At 41.0% G+C, this 25,292-nt stretch overlaps 1 protein-coding gene and 1 long non-coding RNA gene across 39 annotated transcripts in view; one reads left to right on the forward strand and one right to left on the reverse strand.

Moving 5' to 3' along the window:
- LOC120573258 (receptor-type tyrosine-protein phosphatase delta) overlaps positions 1-25,292 on the reverse strand; it is a 363,765-nt gene that overhangs the window by 61,677 nt on the left and 276,796 nt on the right. For 21 of the 38 annotated variants that reach the window (XM_039822875.1, XM_039822879.1, XM_039822884.1 and 18 more), the window contains 2 exons: positions 6,271-6,416; positions 4,188-4,329 (listed from right to left, as the gene is read on the reverse strand). In XM_039822875.1, the coding sequence (XP_039678809.1) occupies positions 4,188-4,329; positions 6,271-6,416 (288 nt within the window). Of the gene's footprint in view, positions 1-4,187; positions 4,330-6,267; positions 6,417-25,292 lie in introns of all 38 variants that reach the window. The other 17 variants (XM_039822873.1, XM_039822869.1, XM_039822871.1 and 14 more) reach the window with 1 other exon arrangement.
- LOC120573266 overlaps positions 1-25,292 on the forward strand; it is a 254,868-nt gene that overhangs the window by 51,024 nt on the left and 178,552 nt on the right. The gene's annotated exons all lie outside the window — the stretch shown is intronic.

A 25,292-nucleotide genomic window follows, 5' to 3' on the forward strand; every position in this document is an offset into this window, starting at 1 on the left:
TACAGTGAGTCAGCATGTTTCCACAGCACCATTTTTTGGGGAAACAATGTATTTGTCCAATATAATTGAATGTTCCATGTGGTGGCCCAGGTCTCGCCATCTGTAGAGCTTGTGCCAGTTAACCAGCGGATTGTATGGTAGCTGTTGGCCCTCTGCAGTAATTTTACAATGGTGACTTGCTTCATCCCCACTGCATCCCTTGCTCCGACACAGCTGACACAGCATTTATCTTGCTTAGCAATTTGAGCATGCAGCCCAACTTATGTTCATCCCTCACTCTGCACTTGTTCGAAAGGAAAGCATTATGCATTGAGAAAATGGTGCAACAGATTCAAAAACAATGGTTGGGAATGAGCATTAAGGTACATTTTAAATTATTATCAGTTCCTCTTAACAATATTCTATGGGTTTTTGCTATGCAGGCATGTCCACATGGTTTACGTTGACAAGCATCTCATGGATATCTGTAAACTAGGTTTGGAATATAAATTAAGCAGCTTTTGGTGTCTTTTATTAAGTGTTAAGACCATTTTTCTCATGACAATGACAAAGAGCCGAGTGTACACATTGTTTATGAATAATCACTGATCATGTAGCAGCCCTTTCATTGTATGTGGAAAGATCCGTCTCAGCTACACGGCTTTGACCGTGCCATTGCACCATTCCATACAAATGGAAATGATGCATTCTGTTTTTCCGTCACAGGAGAGCGGCTTCTCATTTTACGCTCCCACTGTCAAGTTGTGCACAGCTGCATAAGTTTGCGCGCTTGTGTGTGGGGCACAGGAAATGGCTGTTGACAGCATAATGGGAGTGTGAGGATGCAATATAAATCCTTAATCATGCCTGAATCATGAACTGCAGCACTCAAATCCACACATCAATTTTCTGGAAGTACTGTTAGCAGAGAGTCCAGGCCCTTGTGAGGTGTTTTGGCTACATTTTCTGGGTATTTTTTTTTTTTTTTTTTACTTATGGTTTAAAGTGTGAAAGAAATCCAGCTGCACTAATCACATACTGACAGGTATTCTTGTTAGTTCATGAGTCCACGTGTGTATGCAAATATCTTATGGAGGCATAATTATAAATGGGATTAAATACTACTTTGCTGAAATCATATTCCAGCCATGACACCCAAAATGTGCTGTTTCTTCAATTCTCAATCTCTTCCTGTCATTCTCAATTACAAAGCAACTCAAGATGACCTTAATTCAAAGACACGAGTGGCATATGAGTCGGGTCATCTCATAGTTAATCAAAACAGAGGGCCCAAAAAAGTGCACTAAGGAAACCCGTAGCTCCTGCCATGGCCTAGCATATTTGACTCGGAACATCATTACGTTTCAGGGTTCGCCTTTCATGCAAATCGCTTCCCCACGCCTGGAACTTCATTACTAATGGCACTTCCCATCAAGTAAAAGGCCCATCCGAATACTAATATCCTCCAATACTTTGGATTTGTCACCTCGAGTCCCCTCTTCTCATAGCATGGCAATTACAACAATGTGCTTTTCCTTCATGGAATTAGGCCTCACCCCCTGCGGCGAGCTTCCCACAACAGATGCTTTGCAATCGTTTCCACAGACCATTGAAGCACAAATGAACTAAACAAACAGTCACTTTAAATGTATTAGGCCTGGTGTAGTAGCACTTATCTGTGTTTGCTTATTTATTTATCTCTCCAATCTTGCATCACACACTCGTGTGCAAGTTTACTATTTCTCCACAAAAAGGGCCAAAAAGAAGGAGAAAATAACGTTTGCTTGTCACGGTGACAGATCGGACCTTAAAAATGTGCAGTTGCATTTTTCAAACTGCAATTTGTGTCATGTGGAATGATGAGTAGCAAACCGCCGTGTTTATTGTATTTCACAAAGTAATTTTGGAAGGAGGGAGCTTTTTGGTCTCCTCAATAATATATAATGCCTCCTTTGTGTTACCTCCAGTTACCCATACAGTGCAATGCCCTCACAGTAAAGTGTGTCAGCTTACTCCCATCGTCCTGAAAGTCACCCTTATGTTGAGTCTTTGAGTAATGGAGGGAATCAGTTTGGCTCTATAATGGATGTCTACAACTTGAAGTTATAACTGTTGAAGTGTAAACCCAAATAATATGGCTAGCCATAGATGATCTTATTATAGTCATGCTTGATATCCGTGTCTGTGGCCAGCACTGGGTCATCATTTCCTTTTCGTTTATATTTGAATTTCATCTTTTCAGCTTTCTTTCTTTTGTCTATGATTGCTATCAGTGCTCATAATAATTATTCAGTCTATTTATTATTTGCCGTTTAACGCCATCACCACCAGTGTGCCTTTGTCCTAACAATACATTTCCTCTGTATAGACCTACCAGACACCAGATGTCTAGCAACTGTAAGCGCTTAAACTGGGTATAGGTTGGCTCCCGGTTATGTCACAGCAAGTTCTGACAGAGGGTAGTGAAATGAACATATATTATAACCAGGCTTCAAAATTAACTTTTTCGTCTACCAGCCAAATGGCTAATGAATGTTCAAATATTACCAGCCATTCAATAGATTACCATTGGGTTTTTTGGCTGGTAAGTGCAGCAAATCTACCAGCCACTTGCATATTTCACCAGCATTTGGCTGGTAAATGGTGCTAATTTAGAACCCTGATTATAACTAATCATTCACGCTGCCAATATTCTGGATTCATATGCATCCAAAGGAGGCATTGTAAGGACAGGAAGCACATCCTTTTTATTTGCACCAAAGACGAGAAAGAAAAAGCTTTTTCTATTTTTTGGGTCCGTGATAGGCCTCTACTCACCTCCAATACATTGATGGGAATGGAGAGTGAGCAGAAGAGCAAAATGGAAATAGTAATAAACATGCTAATGCTAGGCCGTGGAGCCGGGAAGAGCAGCTTCTATACCTGCCGCTTAGGTGTGTGTGTGTGTGTGTGTGTGTGTGTGTGTGTGTGTGTGTGTGTGTGTGTGTGTGTGTGTGTGTGTGTGTGTGTGTGTGAGTGAGAGTGAGAGTGTGAGAGAGAGTGTGTGAGAAGGGGAAAAACAGAGATAGAGACCGAGCAGGAGCGAAAGGGAACAGGAAATATGCTCAATATTGCAGGTGAGATACATACATGCACTCACTGTGTGCTCTAGAGTAAACAGGAGAGAGCTGCATGTGAACGTGCCACCTTTCTCTTTCAATCTGCCTCTGGAGACAGTGCAAAGGGCCTTTGTTGGCTCATTGGTGAGATAAGAAGCAGCGGGGGGGGGGCTTCAGAGACTCGCAGAGCCAGCTTTTTTTCTATAGGATGGAAGCAACACTCTCAATAGAACCTCATTTGCCATGTTGTGTAATTGTGGTACATAATGGAGCACACCTTATTCAAGCAGCCCAAGGCTTTTTTTCTAAAGCAATTTTCTCCATTCACAGCCAAACAAGTCATGTTTTAGAGAGATATTACTCACCCTTTTGAGCTAAGGGCCACCACACATTTGCCTTTGAATGGAATGTTGTGTGTGATCAAGATAACATTTTGCTCATTGCTTATTATAAAGGACGCACTGTCAACCAACTTGATATTTGTCATCTGACTTTTATTCTCACTGCTCACTGGAAGTAAACAAAGTGGCTGACCTTTCCTGTCTGGATTGTTACACATGTTTGTGCAGAGGAGTGCTGGCTATTAAAAGCCACTGGTCACTGAAACATGTCTGCATTGAGGCAACTGCAAGCTAGAATGCTAACATAAGCAATATATGATCGTTAATCACATCACAAGAATACACTTCTTCATTTTCTACACGGCCAAAATAATATCAAAGCTGAAGTGCAGAGATGAAAAATGACTGATTTGAAAAGCAATGCTGAGCTTTTCCATTAAACCACCGCAGGGTAGGAATGGATGGCTATTTACATAATTTAACTGGCATCTTAATTATTGTGTCAGGCATCTGTATGCAAATTACTTAAGTCACTTAGAAACGGAAACTTACTTGGCTAAATGGCTAATGGACTAAATCTTATCAAGTTAGAATACACAACGTGAGTGAAACCAGAGTCTCTAATTGGGTTGACAGTAAGAAACAAAGACAAGAGGACAGGACAGACATAAAACAAGTCAATGCAAGCTTACCTGGGTTAGCTGGGAGAAAAATGGCATGTTAGAGGTGTGTGATTTTTTTTCTTTTGGGGTTGCTGAGAAGGACCTACCACGTAAAACAGTGAGTCTGGTGGTAGCGCTCGTCTCTCCAACACTGTTGGAGGCGACGCATTCATATATGGCTTCATCTCGGGGCGTGCGTAATGGCTGAATTCTTAGCACTGAACCAGAGCCGTCGTCGAACTCTATCACCTGCAGGTGCGAGAGACAGGATATGTTAAAGGAGATTTTATGGTTCACAATGGGCGAGGGACCTTCCGCAGAGAAAAAAAGACAACACTGTCGAGGACATTTGGCTAACAACACTGATGGTGACACAATGTGCTTCCTATGACAGAAACAAAAGCTGCTGCCTAGCTTACGTTAAGCCCTAGTGATTTGGTGTTCGTTTGTGAATATTGTGGTTGTACATACTGTACATGTACGAAAGGTAACGTCAGGATCTGTGCAGAATTAGAATGTGTATAGAGAAAATGTAGGTACTGAGCATATTTGATTCCAAAAAAATGTGGTTGTGGGTGTGTTCATTTATTATGTGTTGTCTTTTAGACGTGCTGTCTTTTAAATAAACTATTAACTATCTACTACTAATTTGTGCAATAATTGGTAAAATAGTCGATCGGCTGACTAACTTTAAGAATGGGAAAAGTTATTGTAGTCAGAATGTTTTGCTGGGATATCGGGTTGCAGAGTGAAATTTAAATCTGAATGTGTCCCACTCTTAAAGTTAACATTCTATCCCTTGAAAATGCATCACACTGGATTGTGTCAATGGGACAGAAACAAGCACAAACAGTTAAAGGTGGCTTGATAAACGGTTACGGACAGTTGTACCATGAGGTGAGATAGTGGTACATAAGACAGGACCGACTGTATTAGACGAACGACACATAAAATGTGCACAAACAGGTGTTTGTTGTAGCTTATTCAGCTATTTTTTTGCATGCTACATGTTGTATACTCACTGATTTTTAGAAAGCCCTGTGTCATAACTCAATGTCTTTTAGGCATAGAGGTAGATTTCAATAAAGATAGGCCTGAGACCTCCGCCTCACACGCTCGCATACAAACACACACACACACACACACACACACACACACGCACAAACACACACAGAGGCCTACGAACATTTTAAAAGTTCACCATACATCTGTGCATGTGTTAGTTTACAATACACTTCAACATTTCATTAGCCAAGCTATAGCGGTGTTGGCATTCAAGCTGACAGCAGGTGATGGTAAAAAACAGCCTCCCTTCTTAGTCAAAGCAGAAGCATTGTAAAGGAAGTTGTGAGATGTCTAAAAAGAAATGGGTTTTTGTTAGAAGATGAGACGGCAGTGTACGTTTGAATGGACATGGAATGGCGGCAGCCAGCAAGCTCTGTGAGGCAATGAGAGAATGAAAACGAGCGTTTTAGCATTCAGCACAACGTGCAATGCAAACGCGATGAACTCTGATAAGATTAGATTAGTGGGCATGAGACGCAAAGAAGAGGCGGTAAGAGGTCGCCAAGCTCCGTTAAGCCATTGCAGTAGAAAGCAAATATGGCATCTAGAGCAGAGGGGGAAAAAAGCGACACCATGATAGTCCCGAGGACTGACACAAAAATTAATAGAAATCTTATCAGTGTTCTGCGATGATGTGTTATTTCTCATGGGTACTGAGCCCAAGTGCAGATTAAAGCTGACCAGAAATCAAAGCTTCAGCCGAAATAAGGAGGGTAGGACATGCATTTAGATAAAGATGCCACAAAGCAAAAGAATATTTTCCAAAGTGAAACCGTTACTTCCCCTTTCACTTTGCATAAAGCTGGCAAATGTGGCGTGATGCTAATGTAGGTATCTGGGTCAAGCCACAAGCTTTTTCTTCTGTCCAATTACTCTTTTCTTGTCTTTTATTTAATTACAAATCTGTCCCCTGATCTTTTGTGTACTTGCTCATTAAAACCCATGCATGTTTAAAAGGCTGGCCAGCATGGCTATTATAGCCTGCTAATGCGTGGTGGCAAGTCAGGGCGAAATGCAAGCGAGCTGGGCAAGGCGCGATGGAATATGTGAGAGCAGAGCCAAAAGCAGTGCTTGAAGCATTCCCATTTTGTCGAGCATTTTACATCAGAACAATAGACCTAATACCTCAAATCTCTGGTTGCTGACTTTCTTCCCCTTCTTGTTCCACACAATCTTCGGCCGTGGATCTCCTGTAGCTTGGCAGATGAAGGATGCCACGCCTCCTTGCACGCCTGTTTGGTCATTGGGGGTTCTTAAAAACTTTGGTGGTGCTGGAGAGGGACAGAAACGGAATAAAAGATAAGAAAAACAGTTAGTGAGCATTCTAAGCTTTGCAGACAGAGCAATTCATCTCCCTTATCAAGCCACACACACTAGGAAGTAACAAAGTTGCAGATTTCAGCATGTGTCTGTTAAGAGGATTGTCTTCGGAGGTCAAGACAAGAGATTGTACTGACTTTATTGTGGAAACAGATCAGTAGTTGAGATCAGAAGTTAAAGGACAGGGAGACTGGGAGTATTTCTTCATAACTCTGAAATCTCCTCTGAAGGATAACTGAGACTTATGAGTAGGGTTGGGTATCGTTTTGTTTTTTTCCGATACCGGTGCTAAAATGATACTTTTAAAATGGTGCCAGTGCCTGAACCGAAATATATATAATATATTTATAATGTATATAATATAAAATATAAAAAAGGAGCACAAAACGACAGTTGGCGACAGTAAAGAACGGCTTGTTTATTGCTAAGGCCATATAGTCAAAATTAAATGATTGCTTAATAATGTAATAACAATAACTTATAACAATTACTTATTTCACCAGTAAATTGCTGGTAAAGGACAAAAACAAGCACCAGATGGGAAAAGGGTTATTTTACAATAACTTAAAATGCACCACAAGGCTGGCGAGTTTTAAGTAAATGCACCGTCTGTGTTGTTTTTCCGTTAACGGCAGCTGCGGACTGTTACGTCCCGGTGTTGGAATCCTCTACAGGGAAATACAGTCACACTTTACACCGCTTAACGTAAACTGTCAGCATTTTATTCCAGCTACTAGCTAACGTAGTGTTCCGTGCAGCGATGCTTCTGAAAAAAAAAAAGTCAGGCACCTAAATGAGGCACCGAAATTTTTGTTGTTATTCGGTCTCGTTACTACCGTTTACGTCAGAAACGGTGCCCGATTGGCACCGCATTTTCGTACCCAACCCTACTTATGAGGGAGTTTTAAAGAGGAATTCTTGGATAAAAGGAAATACTTTTTTGTGGGGAATAAGGAAAGTGTTGAGATCAATCACTGGAGAAAAGAAATGAAAAGATGATATTCTTGAGGATTGATTTGTTCTGAAATGTAAAAAATGTGGGTTTGTGTCAAGGCTGCAAACTTCTGTAAAAACATTGCCTCTTCCCTTTGTGACGGTAAAAAGTGTTATTGTGGTCACAATCTACAGACAAGGCTATGATGGAAATGACTACAATTTTGTAACCATTTGCTTTGTAATATGTAATTGGGTGTTTAAGCTACTTTTAAATAACTAATTGATAATGCCACTAAAGGGGGAAATAGATTCTTAAAATCAGGAAATACCTTAAGTTTAGATCACTCAGCATTTTCTTTTAATTTATGTGAAGATGATTGGTTGGATGAACTGGCCCTGTCATTCAACATAAAAGTCATCGATCTTTACAAGCTATTCCCCATCACACTGTCAACATGCTATTCCACTGGACATTAATCATGTGGCCATTCAGTGTTTTGAATAACATTTTCCTAACTGTTGCAGAGAAACAGAAGCTTATCTATTATATAGGTTGAGTAGCAGACAACACTAGTCTCTCGAAAACCACCAATCAGGTCATTCACCTGATAAGGTCCTTGCAACGCTCAGATCGGCGATGTGAGCATTCTATTGTTCCTAATTGGCCCCTCAATTCAGCACAACAAGTCAAGTGTAAAGGCAATGAGGATAAAAATGCTACAAATGTAGGGGCGTGGTGGTGAGAGAATAGCAGAATGGAACAGGGTTTGCTTTGTGTGGACATGGACATGGCCGTTCCCATCTACTGTAGTGGTTTTAGAACACTGTACAATAGCATTTGTTCGGGCTCTGATCTCCATAACAGTGAAAAGAGCTGCAGTCCTGTTCATGCAGTTTGAGTTTGTCAAGTAAAATTATTCCCCAATATAATTCAGGCTTTGCCAGCCATTATAACAGTTCCCTATTTACCTCCAATTCCCAAAACTGAGTTCTGTTTCGCCTTTTTTTTCCCCTCCAGGACAATCAGTTCCTGCTCCTGAGCTGACGTTTCTATTACAACAAAATCCGAACACATGAAAGTGATTAGTAATCAAAGGAACCCGTCTTTCCCTGATGAGATTTTGAGATTTACATCCCAGCTTTATCATTATGATCAAGGCTTATTTCAATAGCAATAATGTCATAGTGCTAAGACGGACCCCCCGCCCGTAGTATTTTCCTCTGAAGCTCGAGTGCCAGCTTCAGTGGGAGGTATAGCTCCATCTGTCCCCCTGCATAGCAACTGTTTGCCTTTTATCAATCAGTTCAGCAGGCCATTAGGGGCCCAACAGCTGCAGTAATGCCAACCATCTGAATCACCTCATCTGTGTGTGCGATTGTGCTTGTTCGCCTGCCTGTGTGCAGAGTGATTTCCCCACCCAGATTGTACTGCCCAGCAGCAGTGGCGGTGGTGCTGCGAGCGGAGGACAAATTAACCTGCAGGATTTTTGGAGAGGTGGCATAAGATGTGTGGTCAGCAATCAAAAGGGCGAACAGATAAACGGGCAAGCAGCTGGGCTTCCACTGGGCAAATGAGTCTGGGAAATCACCTGATTGCCTCATGACATGCACACACATCAACAAACCCACACACTTCTCAGAGACTCGCTCTTATTCACCAGCTGACAGTTCCGACAGTTGGGCAGCAGAGTTGACACTGTGTAATTTGTACGCCGCAAAAAAGCACCATTATATCTGCATTTGCACCTTATCTCATTGACTTTGCAGGGGTGTGGTGCATATTGGCATCCAGCCAAGAGGGTGTTGATGGGTAATTGATATGCCATTGGGGCTGTTCCATTATGGCTCGGTGCGTCTCTCTACGCCGGCTATGATAGACTGCTAGGACATGTACAGGAGATCAGCACTGGAGGTGAGGGGAAGAGAGAGTGGGTGGGGTGGGGGGAGTCATCGCTCAGTGGGGAGTGATTGAGGCGTGACATGGAGGTAATGGTGTTTTCACAGACATGGCCGCTGATAGCACCATCATACCCCCATTTTAGGTCTGCCGCTGACAAACATCCATTTTGGTAGACTCCTCGTATGGCTTCAAGGTAGACAGAGGCTGATGGAAAGCTCTGTTTTCTCTGAACAATACCATGACAAGCACCTTGACAGCAACCAAAAAGATATGGTCGATGAACAAACATTGTGCAGACTCATGCACCACAGAGAAAGCTTTAACCACAGAACCCTGATGATGCACTGCTTGTGTTGGAAAATTGCAACACAGAAGCTTCTCTAATAAGAACATGGAAAGATTTATCTATAATAATGTTAAATAGAAACATGGAATATTATCGGGCATAGTGTGTGGACATTGCTTTTCCTTTAATCATATGAAATAAATCTCAATTAAAATAAACTGCCATCCAGTTAAATCTCCTGTTACCTCTGCTGCATGTTGGCATCTCCTTTGAGAGGTAAGGATGAATTAAGACCATGGCTAGGCACCTGTTAATCCAGTGCTAAGCTGTCGCCGGCAAACAAATGAGAAATGTAAAGCCTGTCACAAGCTAAAAGGTTAGTGGCATGGACCGGTTCCTGCTCTCCCTCGGGGTCATTACGCAACCTTGTTCACATTCGCTGCCACTGGAAAGGAAGAAGCTCTTCATAGAATCCCCTTGCTCTATTTTTCATGGATCAACACAATATTAATAATTTGGTGGCTGACTGAAAGTCTTTACTATTCTTAAGAACACCCATGTCCACAGGGCTGAGGGGGCAGACTTTTTTTATGACTGGAAGTATATACGTTTTAATGGAAAGACATGAATTGAAATTGGAAGCCTTCAACAATGTGGGCAGCACACACACGGAACATTAAATTTGATTACCGTTGCTGCTAATGTATCCTATCGTTCTTATCATTCTGGCCCTTTTAGAAGTATTTTGAAACCACCATTTAAATAAAGTGGTCTGATCAATAAATCAGGGCCTTTTAGGTGATTATCAACACCCTGGGGCAGCTTTCCCCCCGAAGTTCAGACTAAATGTTTTTCTTTTGAATCGCACAGAAATGTCAGCGTTGAACAACAATTGCACTGGCCTAAGATAGATCAAGCTCTTGGACATGCAACAGTTTACTAGAATTGTTAACTCGCAGAAGAAGTATACATTTAGCATAAGGGCCATAACCAAGTTAGAGTGTGATATAATTTTTAATGCATTACCAGAAAGGTAAAGAAAATTATACCCTGGTAGCTGTGTCTGCGGACCTGATCTGAAAAGGAGAAACCCACTAACTCAACCAAGCACACCACTATTGCGTATGTCAAAGACCGAGATGTCCAAAACACTGCAGATGATACTAGATGTATAGCAGGAGTAGGGAAACAGCAGTTGGCAAACGAACTGCGATGCTCTGCCGCGCTACACAAAAGGTGCTGTGGTCAGAGCAGAAGAGGCAAAAGGCAGCACCAATGACATTTGTTAAATCTTGGATGTCAAACAAAAGGTAGGCTGCAGGGGTGTTGACATACAATTAAAATGCCAAAGAAGTGCTCAGAATTGTTCTATATTGAAAACTAATTAAAAGTCAGGAAAAGCCAATTCTCAAATAGAAATGGTCAGAGCTAATCAACCTAAACGGAGCAGAACCTAAAACAAAATCCAGACATGATACTGAGAGTGAAACCTTTTTTAAAGATTGTGCATGTGTTACATTCCCTGTTGTGGCATGTGTTGGGGTGAACCAGCAGTGGCAGGTGTCGGGTGAACTTTAAGTACAGTACCTGTTGCAGGGCCACACTATAAATTGAGTTGTGTAACTGAGGCTAATGATATTATATTTTTCTATCATTGCGATGGATCTAGAGGATAGTCGGCTTCAAAGCATCTTGCGGATCTACATTCATTACAAGTTTGTTTGATATTGGCTTAACTCATAGCCAAACATTGCATTTAAATACTGTTCTCAAATAGATCAGAGTCTGGGTTTCATTCATAACGGCCAAAACATTTCAAGTTGTCAGGGCTCCGCCATAGACTAAAGTTTGATCTGCCAAGCCATTAAAGAGCATGAATCAAAGAGTGGAGAGAAGAACATTAATAAACCCACTTTCAGTTGGAACCTCTATTCGGCACAGACACCAGTCCAAGACGGCTTGGTTTTCACAATTATACTGACTGACATATTCAATTTCATTTGCATGAAAAGGGCCATTTCCTCTCTGAATCTTTAACTTGCAGGGTGAGGTGGGGTTGTGGAGGGCGATAATTAATCCTAACACATTGGGTGGCAGTCTGCAAATACCCTGCTCCATTTTGGACATACTGGTGGAAGAAAGGAGCGTTTAAAGATGCCATTAACCTCATTCGACATCTTTAAGCCGCAGAATATCAGTTCTGTGATATTGATGAATTGTCACAATGGCACCATGTGGCGCAAATTGGACTGAAAGGGGTGGCTAATGTTGGAAGAGTGTAAAAGTGACGCTTATGTGCCGTGGATATTTGACTTTGTTTTAATCCTTTAAGTATTCTGAAAGTCCATTGCAGCAATATCATTATCATAGTATTTAAATTTAAAAAAGGTGCAGAGGAATGGGTTTGCCGGTGATTGTGAATGCAGTTGTGTGGGTTATAAAGCAACACCCTCTCTATGGATTAATTATCTGTCTATACAGTGTTCAGAAACATCTGACCCCATGCCAAAAAGAAAACCGACTGTAGTAATGCGGACACACAAACAGAGATAAACAATGCAAAAAAAACGAGAGATAAACCACACATACTAATCAATGGAACAAACACAAGCGTAAACCATTTTCATGGGGCACTAAACAGCTCTCTATCTGCAGCATTATGATAAAAATGTGTCTTTTGTAATGCTGAGGAAACAAACTCCACATTGTATGTGCTCACAAGGCAGAAAGAAAGAAAAGGAACTGGAGCTTAATTAGAACTGTTGGCTGATTTGAATTGCATGCTTATCGGTAATCTTGCCTTAAATGGAAACTGAAATTCCTATTGCAATTAGTGATTACTTGAAAAGGGATATGGCCCCCGAATGATTGTTAATTACTGGATCAGGAATAGTACATTAATTCACTGCAGAGGTTTTAATGCAGTGCAATCATGGGGACCCGTTCTTCCATCAATATTGTGCTGCTTGTCACACATAATGAAGTTCATAATACAAGCCTTCTCCTACATTGATCCCCCCCCTTCCCAACTGCTTAAATGTGCTCTCTAAGCAAAATTCATAACGGTCATTATGTAAAACTAATTCAATAGAACTTACAAGAATGCAGCTTAATGACACATTAATATTGAGACTGCATGTGGATACTAGGGCTGCAGGTCTATTTAGCGATAGGGTCAGGGTCTCTTATTTTGCTCATAAGCCTCCAAGAGTCTCCCGTGAATAAACAAATGTGTATCACTTACAACACGGCTTAAAAGGCAGGAAAACTACAGCATGCAAAATCGTACACAGCTCATTGGCGTATTCCCCTTGCCAAAATTTCAGCCCAATGACTAAGGTTGCAAAAATCAAATTCCAGTGGGACGTTCTTTACCCAAGTAAAGGTGTGTGTTACTCATGCTCAGTGGCACTGCAATGCAAGGTCGCAGCTTCCGGCTAGAGCTCTGCAGGAGTTAGGGCACTTTTGCACAGACAGCAGCAACAGCTTCAAAAAGAATGGCTAATGCTCTTGTCCCACATTCAATGCACTGACAGATTCTCTGACAAGACAGGCGGGAAAGGCAGAAAAGGGCTCCAGAGGTGCCCAACCTATCATACACGTACAGCAACACACAGACACACACTCTCAAGAGTGTCAGAATATTCTCGCTGGATGGAGAGAACGTTGCAAATGGGCGAACATTAATAAATTGGGTTGTGTGGAACAATAGAAAATTCTGGAAGGTTCCATTAAATAAATATGAAGGGTTATTTATGGAACAGTGCTGAGCTTCTTAGTCTGTGCTTCATGGGATAAGATAGAAACTGAAAGGCCCCCGTATTCAATTATCATTGTAGATTCATAAAGGCAAAAACCTTTCAGTTCTACAGTCTATCAGTGATGTAGTCTCTTGTTTGCAGAGGAACACTTGTACCCTCTCTATCTCTCTCTCTCTCTCTCTCTCTCTTCCTGTGTTTGTCTCTCTAACCGACACACATACACACACACACACACACACACACACAAGCTACCGCGATCTCCCATGAGACACATTAGCGAGGTAGAGGGATCCAGTTTGTCACTTAATAAAATGGCCCACTCAAACAGATGGCTTTGTTCAAACGGCCCCCAACGCTTTAAAAGCTGGAACTGAATCGCTGCTGTGGCAAATCAGACACATGAAAGCCCACCTCCCTTAGCGGTGGAAACCAAACAGAAGGAAACATATAAATATTGAATTGCGCCACTGTTGGGGCGAGACCAACCGCCAGAGAAAAAAGAGAGAAGAGCAGGGGGAGGGCGGTGGAAAACACTAGGCCCTCCTGTAGGAAATTCTGAACATCTGGGCAGACGTCGAACGAAGATGCAAAATAAAACAGAGGCTTCAATTTCTCCCCTCATTCATTACTTTTTCATTTATATACTGTATGAAAACACAAATCTGGGGCCAATTTGTGTGTGACCATTTGAGCAAAAAACCTTTGAGCAAGAAGTATGAAATTTGGATTTGTTTGTCTTGTTTGTCTGGGAAAAAGGGAGAAACATAGATAAGTAATTCTAATTGTGCAGGCTTACTCGGTTTGGTAGTCAGCGCAGTCTATTTGCAAAAAGTTAATTATCTGATAGGATAGGCAGTGGCAGCCACTAACATAGAGCCATTCGTTCATTCTGTTATCCACTAGGCAATGGAACGATTCATTAAATGGCAGTGCTGCAGCAAAATGGCCAATAGTTATCATGCTAGGGCTGCACAGACTTTAAAAGATGTTAGAAATGGCAAAAGTGATAAACTTTCTTTGGCCATGTCAGCTTACTGCCAATGTAATCACATGTGTGGATAATAAGAGAGCGGGATTTTGATGCTTCTATCACACATGTGTTGTCAATGTTATGTGAGATTGATAAGAAAATATCACCATGAGAGCATGTGCAGATGGCAATCTACAAAGCTGCTGGCTTTTTTCACTACATGGAGCAGGAATCAAAAGATATGGATGGGAAAAGTGGAATGGAAAATCAAATAAGCAAGCTATTTGACTGGCTGTATTCAAGAGAGAATTACACTATGATTGGGCCTGTCCTATTTCTCTATAGCATAAACTTCACATAATTGTCTTTGCCCCCGACCACGGAGCGGAAAAGCTTGCCTCATATGTGTCTCCGTAGTAGCGGAGATGGATTATGTAGCAAATCATTCCAGGGATTCGACATTGTATATTTAAACAGACTCTAATTTTATGGATAAGTAGTGCCAAGCCATTTCCGATGGATGCCAGTTGTCAGGCCATAAGAAGTGACACATTCCCTGCTCTGTTTTCTCAAGCGCTTACAGGCAAACTAGCTCATGCTCCAGCAATCCTGCTAGATGACAATTGGCTTCCTTTCAGCAGCTCAGATATCCTGCGAATGTTCCTAAGTTCAGCTAACGAGGTTGCACCTAAACCAAGCTTTTTGGGAAAAAGAAATGGGCCTTTTCATTCTTATTTTCTCATTTCTACTGTACGTCCTACCATCACGTACTACTAGTCTTCACATTCTAAGGTTTAGTGAATATTTCACTAATCCGTTTGGATAAATATATTGGACAGTGTAGAAAATATTAAACTACAATTAAAATGCAGTTCCTAAGAAACCTGAAAAGAACAATCTCTCGGCATACTGTTCTCTGCAGCGAGCCACAGTCATGGCTATCCTCATACCAAAAACGTATTACTGGGACAAAGAATATGCAGGGGAGGTACCACAAACAGTCACTCAAGGACCAAAGTGACCTTTCACAGGCCACTAGTTTTATGCAGCAGTGAGGGAAGAGTATTGCACATAAAAGAGAGGAAGACAAATGGTGGCCATTGAAACATTTTTTAGGTAAAAATCACCTTTTCTCCACTCAACAATGAGTGTGATCAGTCAGAATACAGTATCATTGCAAATGCAAAAACATTTTGAAGACTGCCGGACACTACTATTGGGTGGAATTGATTACCTGAGAGTAGTACTGCACAGTTGTTATACTTTGCCTTGAGCTGCAAGCTTTACATGCTAGTTTAAACAGTATTAGTATGTATTTAAGGACTGAAGCAGTAGCTTCATTTCTTGCATGACATATACAGTACAGTATATGCTCATTACATTACATTAGATGTCATTTAGCTGACGCTTTTATCCAAAGCGACTTACAATTGCTATATATGTCAGAGGCCACACAACTCTGGAGCAACTATGGGTTAAGTGTCTTGCTCAGGGACACATTGGTTGATGTATCGCATTGGGAATTGAACCCAGGTCTCCCACACCTAAGGCATGTGTTGAATCCACTGCGCCATCACCACAAACTCATAATGCTGTCACTGTCTGGCTCACTGGTTATGTTGATTGTATCGGAGCTTAAAGCGCCCATATTATGCTCATTTTCAGGTTCATAACTGTATTTTAAGGTTGTACTGGAATAGGTTTACATGGTTTAATTTAAAAAAACACCATATTTTTGTTGTACTGCACAGCTCTCTCTCACTGCTGCAGATCCTCTTTTCACCTGGTTTCTGTTTTAGCTACAGAATGAGACCTCTTTTCTTCTTCTTCTCTACTATCTTTAAAGTTAAAGTTACATTTTATTTATATAGCACATTTAAAAACAACCTTAGTTGAACAAAGTGCTTAACAAGCTCCAAGAAGCAAATCTTTGATTGCACTCGCGCATGCGCAGTAGCTCAGATGTAGATCATGTGAGCTAGCTAGCTCCATAGAAGTAAAAGACAGGCTGTTTCTCCAACTTTGGTCAATTACAAGGCAGGATTAGCTGGGAGACTTCTAAATGAGGGCGCACATGTAAGTAGTTCTTTTGTAGATTATGGTGAACTTGTGTGTGTTGTAGCAGTGCTTTGCTATTGAGAACGAGGTAGCATGCTAGCGTTAGCATGCTAACGCTAACGCTACGAGCTAACGGTTGCGGTTAGCCAGCTCGTTTCGGATTGTGGCGTCACAATCTGGGCCGATTTTGAACAGCTCACCAGGAGACTGAAGGCAGGACACATTCAGAAACCGTATCTCACTCAAAACAGCATGGAATGATTTTTTTCAAAGTTTGTATGTGTGTGGAAGCACCAGAGACACAAAATAACACCCCAAATCCCAGAAAAAGTGATTTTTTCATAATATGGGCACTTTAATAAAAGAATGAATTACTAAGAATTATAATATATACTGTAGTCAAAATATTGCCTCTAAGCTGCTGCATTTGATATGTCAAAATGCCACATAATTGTCCAAATTAATACAATTTGAATGGTTACTCTTAATGTTACTGTTTTTATTACATTTTTAATTAGTTTGTTCTACTTTAAATGAGTGCATATGATACTGCAGGATAAGGCATTAGCAGTGTATTAGCGGCTTGTTTTTGTCAGTTACACATTATTAATATGTCTCCGACTAAACCACATGCAGTAAATCTAAGTTGAGGTCTTTGAATTTTTAATTGCGAACCCCTGAAGAAAACGGTTCAGCGTGTGTGTGTGTGTGTGTGTGTGTGTGTGTGTGTGTGTGTGTGTGTGTGTGTGTGTGTGTGTGTGTGTGTGTGTGTGTGTGTGTGTGTGTGGCTATGTCTTTGAAGAGCTACAGATGGGGAAACAAATGAGGGTGGGTGGTATCGGGGTCAGACTGGCCAATGGGGGTTTTCACTTGGAAGCAAACAGTGCAATGTCACCCCAGGAGTAAAAAAAAACAACAACCCCAGGGGATATAATTAAAATAATCCACTGAAATTATGTGCTTTAGATCACTTTTGAAAGGCTCCTTCTTAATATGTGTGTGGATGTAAGGATGATTCATTGGGAGATGCATAGAAGTGTAAAGAGGATGACTGTGTACATGTTTCTGTTACAGTGTGTGGGTGTTACTAGATGCTTTTAAGCCAAAGTTTTAAAGTGCATTTATATTCATTATGTTCCTCAACCTGTTAGAAAAGGAAATGTACCATAGTATCTGGTTTCAAAACTTTTTACTTTTTTGAAAATAGTTTACATTTTTCATTGAAATCCTTTTTTTGTATGGTGATTAGGCAAAATTGTTTTAACCTTCAAAATATTTGCATCACATTAGAGGTGATTAAAATGAATATGATCGGTGCGGTGAAATACACCACCTGGAAATCTCTCAAAGCTAGTAAAGAGAACCACATATGACGATATTTGAGAAGCAACTGACAAAAAGAAAAGCCAAACAAAAGGGAGCTAAATACTGAGTTGTTGATGGTTTCATGAGAATCTTGGTTGTGATTAAGTCCATGTACTGTATACTATATTTTTCCAACTGTGTTTGGATAAGTGAATTAATGGAATATTGTGTCATAGAGTCACAGAGGCTGGGTGAAAAAAAAAAAAGGTTAGATTTCTAAAGACAAGGAGCCTCCTTAGGGTAAAAGGCTGTTGGGGACCGGAAATGTGGCCTTTGGACTGATGGAGTTTGTTGCGCTTCTCTTCTTAGTCCTTTTCACCCTTTGCCAAACTGAGCCTCAGTTGACAGAGCGAGAGGGTACACAAAGACGACGGCCTCGAGTGCAAATGTTTGCCAGCAGAAAGTAATGGGCTCTAGTCTACCGAAAAAGTGAATGTGTGTGGTTTTTTTTATGTGCCTTAACTGTACATAGAAATACTGTACAGACTATACAGTATGTTTAATTGCGGGCCTAGATAATGTACTTGTATATTTGTGAAGGGAGTCATTCTGATTATAAATCGGCTAGATTGGAGACATATTTCCCAGTAAAAGTAGAAAGACTTCTCTATCCACAATGCCCTTTTCATAGTTATCTGGATTATTCTAAAAAGCATTACTATGAGTAATGGCTAGGGCTATTGGCTTTTAATGTGGAGTAGTGAAACCGCAAGGAAGAGAGAGTAAAAAGCCAATGACATTGTCACAAAATGCCACAGGGTACTATGGTCCTCAGTAAGAAATGACTTCATCTGTTTTCTCACATAGATTAAAGGTTAAATAGTAAGCCGGCACATTGACTCGGCATGATTGTTAACTTCATGAACATTCTAGAAAATCTAGCACATTTAATAATAATAATAATAATGTATACTTTATTAATCCCGCAAGGGAACTCTGTTCACACATTACATACAGGCCTGAATTAAACACACATGCTCAGTACCTATACATGCACTAATGGAGAGATGTCAGAGTGAGGGAGCTGCCCATGAAAAGGCGCCCCGAGTGGTGCCTTGCTCAAGAGCACCTTGGCAGTGCCCAGGAGGTGAACTGGAACCTCTCCAGCTACCAGTCCACCACCATACTTTGGTCCGTATAGGGACTTGAACCAGCAACCCTCTGGTTACTGACTGAGCTACTGCCACCCCAGGCACATAAAGGAAACCCATAGTGACTGACTTTTAAACTTGAAGAGGCTCAAACTGATGTAGAGGCAGTTTGTCACAGCGTGTGACATTGTGGCATGTAAATTAGTTTCCACGTACACTTATATATCTAAAAGGTATGGACGTCGCTTCAACATACATCGGAATTGAATCAGCTATTGGCACTAATGCAGTGTTGTGCACTCATTCATCCATGTGTGAGACACTTTCTCTTTCTGTCCTTCCTCTTTTTATTTTCTGTCGATTATGTACAATAGTATCAGTATTTATATTATTGTAATGCAATGTATATGAATCCTATGTGATAGTGGTCCATTCTACCATTTAGAAACCAATTGGGAATTAATGTAGTACAGGAAAATATGCATTACTTAAGTGGAAACAGAAAAGGTCCACAAAGATTATTGTTTTCCTCTCAAACATACATTTGTGTAATGTACCAGTAAATAGCAGAATAATTATATTTATAGTAGGGTTCTCCTTGGTGTGCTTTTGAAGCCGATATTTTCACTCTGCAGCATGTAAGGCGAGTCGGCTGCCATTAATCATTCCACAGGTGCAGGAGCATTGTCAGAACCCTTTGCCTTTTCAACCTGGGAGGAAAGTGGAATGGTAAGGGGGGGCTGAACACGTCCCTAAAAAACAATTTCTCTTCCCCCTTCTTCTTCTGCGCTCAATTTGTCAGGAGGGGGAACCAAGTCCAGATTAATTAGATTCCATTTTGTGGTCATCTTCGTTTTTTTCCTCCTTTCATGATGCTTTTCTTTTTCTTTGTCTTGCCCACAGTCCTTACAGCCATTCTGGCACCATTTATCACGTTGCCATCTTGACAGTGCCTTCCCCCTTCCTTGCTGGGAAGCCATTAGAGCATCTCTGCATCGTGGCGGCCAGATTGCATTCCGGTCCGCACTCACAACATTCATCATCTTTTGTCCTAACTTTTTATCTGCCCGTGCCCTGTGTGAAGCCCTATCTGCAATGCCCACTATAATGAAACACTGGGAGGTGAGGCTCAAGTAAATAACCTAATTAAACCTAGCAAACAGGGACAAAGGAGAAAAAAGCGCAAAAGGCCTTTGTGAGAATGCCAGAGGAGGAACACACACAGATGGCAGTGAGGAAGTCGAAGCAGTGATGTGGCATTATGCCCATGCCACCTTCTCATCTCAGTATTTATAGTACTCCTAGTGGTGATGTTGCTTGTCCTCTTTACGTGATTTGGACCAACATAGAATTACAGTTTATCCTTATCCTGACAAAGCACTAATTACACATCAAGAAATGAAGGAATATAAGAAAAGAAATCCTGTAAAACAAGGAAATATCTCTGTGATAAAGCACAAACCATTGAATAATGGGTCCTATATCAGAAAATCTATCCTTCCTTCTCACTTACTTTCACTCCTTTCTAATTATTAGGCAAATGTCGAGCCAACTCTGATTGGTCTCATTAGAGGACAAAATGAAGAATGCCACGCGTCATAATTATCGGTGCCCTGCTGCAAACAGTATCGAGTCAATGCAGTAAAATGTCAGGCAGGCATTAGTGGGCAATTATTAATCCATATCAAGCTGGGATGGACAATTTAATTATCACCTAATCAATATTTCCAGATCTTGTACAGATGTAGAGCAGTGACCGGCTGGATAGATCTGCCCTGTGTAAGGGCAGCTGGGAACAGTAGGGCTTCTCTGCATGCATGGCCAAGGGCTTACTGCTTCTTTTAGTGATGGACACAGACTCTACTGTACCTGAATATGTTAGGGAAGGAATCAAAACAACTGGATATGTCAAAGCTGAAAAAACGTTCCTCTCTCCTGCGGTTGTTGTAACTGTGCCTTGGCCGATCTACAAGTTTTAGTGCCACTGTGACTTTTCTTGTCAACTGACTCAAACCCAAATGTTTTTCTCTAGTTCAGTTACTGTGTTACCCAAAGCAACCTTGACCAAAGATATGACTCTTTGTTCATTACAGTCTGGTGCTACTCAAACATTGTCATTTACTACCAAAGCTCAAAAGCCACTACATGATGCCAAAGTGATGTACTGATGAAATGGGTCTATGCATCATACAAAAATAGGTTTTTGTATTGCTTTTATTAACATGTTGCTGTAATATTCTATCATTGCCAATAATATTGCTTACTTTTCTATTGGTACTCTCTCTGTTCTCAATGCAGCCGGAATAATTACTCTTATTGTACCTGAAACAAACTATCTCAAATAATGTCAGTCAAGCCTTTGTGCGAGTGATGAAACAAAATGAATGCTGTGTAACAGGCCCTTGTGCATTTCAAAGACACCACACAATGAGGCTTGTCAAAACGAAAGTGGCTGTCTTCCACAAGATAGCAGTCATCTTGAGATAAGAACACCCTCTCATGGTTCTGTTTTGCTTTTTTATTTGCTATTGTTATGCCTCTCATCTCCATCCCTGAATCACTTTAGTTACTATGCAACCAATTGATTACTACTAAGTTGTCTTGACCTGGGTTATTTTCACCGCTTATTGCCTTACTGTCTGTCGCGATGGATTATGATTTTAACACACGATTGCATTTTCAGCTCACTTTTTCTTTCCCAGCAGGCACTATTAACCTGCATTATTCTTTCATTTTCCCCTTATAATGCTTCACCTTCCATTTGCTATAATACCAAAAGCCAGAGTGCTTCCCTTTTTGCACACCAATAAAAAAAACTCACTTAATTCATGTAGCACTTGCAATTAGGCCTGTCGCAATATGCAATAAATCAATTAAAGGTTCTCAGAGTGATGTGATGCGTTGTTAAGGCAACCAACTCCTTGTCAGTTATTGTCTGGAACACTGTTTGTTATGGTTCGTTGTGCAGGTTGGCGCGGTTTGTTTTTGTTGCCGTGTGTGGACACTAGGCTGTCTACAGAGACCGCTTTTTTTTTTACTGTGTGTTCAGGGGACAGGCACCTAGAGGATAGGGAGGAGATGTTTGCTGTATGTGACAAAAAATGTTGTAGCCTAAAAAACACGTCACATCACTTAGAGCACCTTTAATCGCATGATAAATAATCAAAAAAAAAAATTAGCTTGATAATTTTTAAAGGGAAATTATCGCCGCCGGAAAAATTTCCATTTTATTTATTGTTTTTGATTGCATTTGGTTTTTATTCCAGTGTATTTTTTGTTAACGGAAATGGAGAGTCCATTTTATTAATTGTTTTTGGTTGTTTTATTGTGGATATTTAAAATGTCTTCCAGTTCCGGTGTTAAATATTCTTTGGAAATAAAAGTTTATTGATCTTTGAAAAGGTGTACCTGCATTATTATGCCATTATCATTATATTAGATGAAAATGGAATCAGAACGGCAGTATTATCGTTTATCGCAATAATTTCTGGGACAATTTATCGTCCAGCAAAATTTGTTATCATGACAGGCCTACTTGCAATGTTGACTCTCAGCTTAGATAGAAGTTGGTTGAAGTTGAACTTAATGACTGATACTTTACTTTTGTGACCAGAGACTTGAAGTAAGATCAAATGGTGACATTCAATCCAAAATACTATATCTTTAAACTGTTTACCTTTGACTTTCATTACCAAATGTCAGATCCTTTAAAGAGCAGTTCAGATAGTTTAATAAGATATCAGGAACCTTATCATATCTGTAGGATTGAAGTTTCAGGCTCCAGGATTACTTTTTGGAAATTATCTTTGAGCATTGCAAAAGAGAGTTCTGACTAAGCAGTGAAGAAACATAAAATAAATCCCTGTAACTCATTTTAGCTTTGCATTTTCCTTCATTCCTATCACCTCATCTGGTTTGAATGCCTTTGAAAGTCAATCCATCCATTATTTCAGTTAATCTCTATCTAAGCTCTTTCTCTCCCGTGTTTCGCTTTCTTTTCCATCTACCTACTCCTAATCTCTGTGTGCCATGGTATTTTGGGATTCCATGTCTGTGGCAGTTTACTCTCTGATTGTGAATCTGACCCCTTCCCTATACTTGTATTTTATTCATTATTTTATTTTGAAGGTGTCACCAAGTACTGTGGCAGTCTTCCCTGGAAACAAAGTTGTTGTTTATATATTGTACATACAGCACATTATTGAAGCAGACATCACCGTATACGGTTATTTTTAGCATAGGTCAAAGGGGATTTTCCAGACATCTGATCAGTGGTGCTCTTTGGCAGTAATGGAGAATGAAAGCATATTATTACAGATATGCTATATTGTCCATCTCTTGGTCCCATTAGGTAGGTGTGTGTGTAGGTGTGTGTGTGTGTGTGTGTGTGTGTGTGTGTGTGTGTGTGTGTGTGTGTGTGTGTGTGTGTGTGTGGGGGGTGTGTGTGTGAGAGACTATTTTTGTACATTTATACTGTGCAGACTATGAATATGAGTTACTGTGCATTGCTGCTAGCATATACATATCAGATACTGTATGTGTGGGAGTGTGAACATTTAAAATGGATGTACTTCCATATGCATGTGTGGTTGTGCACACTACCGCATTATTATTCCTTATGTGTATTCCAGGGCAAATAAGTTCCCTGAGAATGAGATTTCAGACAAACCTGTATTTGATGCAGAATAAAGGCAATTTGCTATACAACATGCATCTCATCTCATCAAGTTTAACCAGGCCTTTCAGTAGCACTTTGCTACCTGCTTACTGACTAATGTCCCCTGGGCGTTCCCATTCTCCTCCCACTCGAGTTGGCATAAATTGGCCAAAGACACAAATAAGGCTGTCCCTGTGGGACTTAATGGCAAAACTACAGCTTATCCTTTCTGTGGACATATCTCCTTGAATAAACACAACAGGGGGAAAGCACAGCCAATTAAATTGCGCCATGTAATGAGAGGCAACAGCTCATGTGGTGGGAAATGTCTTACCCAGGCAGTGGCAGGAGACTGAGCAAGTGAAGGGGAATCTCTTCGAGACTCTCTGATCATGTGTCATTTTCCCCTCCCTCCGAGGGGCATGAGGAGGAGAGTGGAAAAATCTTATTTGGAAGGTGTACTTAAAGAAATCCATGTAGGCATAAATCCTGACATCATCGAGTCTGCTCAACATGTTCTCCCCTCTTCCCCCATTCATGCTCCCTTGTACTAACTATCAGACTGAGGGAGAGATAAAAGTGGAGAGATGAGTGGATTAACGGATGACTGCATAGGGATTGCGTAAGATCAAACTTGAGAGGACTAAAAGTTTGTGATGAATATGTCAGACTGTGTGTTTGCTCTAAAGATTTGGAGAGAGGGAGGAAAACCAGATGAGGTCTTAGAGGCAAATGACCACTCCGGATTCCATTGTTCCTCTCTGTGGTACTTGAATTATCTACATCTTAACCTGAAATATCCTTAATCATGACTCAAGTGATGGTGGGGATTGTGGTAATTAATTAGTTGATGAGAGAATGATGAATGACATGAAAGCCTGCACCAAGGGAGTATTATAGCTAAGGGGAAACAGACTGCTCATGGATGTTATGATGGATGCTGTATAAATGCCTCATAAATGTCCAGGGAGCCTTCAGTAATCGTGTGTGAATGTATGTGTGTGAGAATGCATATTCCATGTTCCGCGGCGTGATGGGATGGGCACTAAGAGCGCAGTGTCATTAGAAACGAGCTTGGCTCAGTTTCAACTGGAAAAGCCTATGGGTCTGGCTGTGGCGTGAGAGCATTTTCGCCTCTCAATGGAGGCTTTCACTCTCATTTGCCATAACTAATAAACCACACTAAAGCTGTGTGTCACAATAAATCTCAGCTCCTCGAATGGTATGACTCACTCGGTGGTGCAGAGAAGCCAAAGAGGGAGCGCGCGTAAGTCGGCGAGTGTGTGAAGAAGTGCGCACCAGAGTGAGTTAATGAGTGAGCAAGCGAACAAACAAAGTGGGAGGGCGGAGTGACAGAAAATAGTGATAGATGTCGTGTCAGAGAGAGTATTAGGTGACAACGACGACTCTCCAAAGACAGACTTTGAGCACTCCGTCCATCACTCCGCTGAATGTAAATCAACTGTGACAAGAGGAGCTTAGGGCATAAAGATTCCCAATGGGCGTCAAGAATTGGAGAGTGCTGTAGGTAAGAAGGTGGGGATGTAAGCTTGCTGGGACTGAAACATTGCCCCGAAGCACTTCATGGAGATGAATGGTTTAGACCATTAACCCCACTGCAGAATCTCAACATACCCCACAGGCACACAAATGTGCTGCGCCGAGATCAGTGCAATGTGTCGCACTCTTAGGACCCCTGGAGTGAGACCAAAGCTCCAGCCTAGGGCCAGGTGTTACCCACACTAGCACACACACACACACACACACACACACACACACACACACACACACACACACACAAAT

The sequence above is a fragment of the Perca fluviatilis genome, chromosome 14, assembly GCF_010015445.1.
Source record: "Perca fluviatilis chromosome 14, GENO_Pfluv_1.0, whole genome shotgun sequence".
Lineage (NCBI taxonomy): Eukaryota > Metazoa > Chordata > Actinopteri > Perciformes > Percidae > Perca > Perca fluviatilis.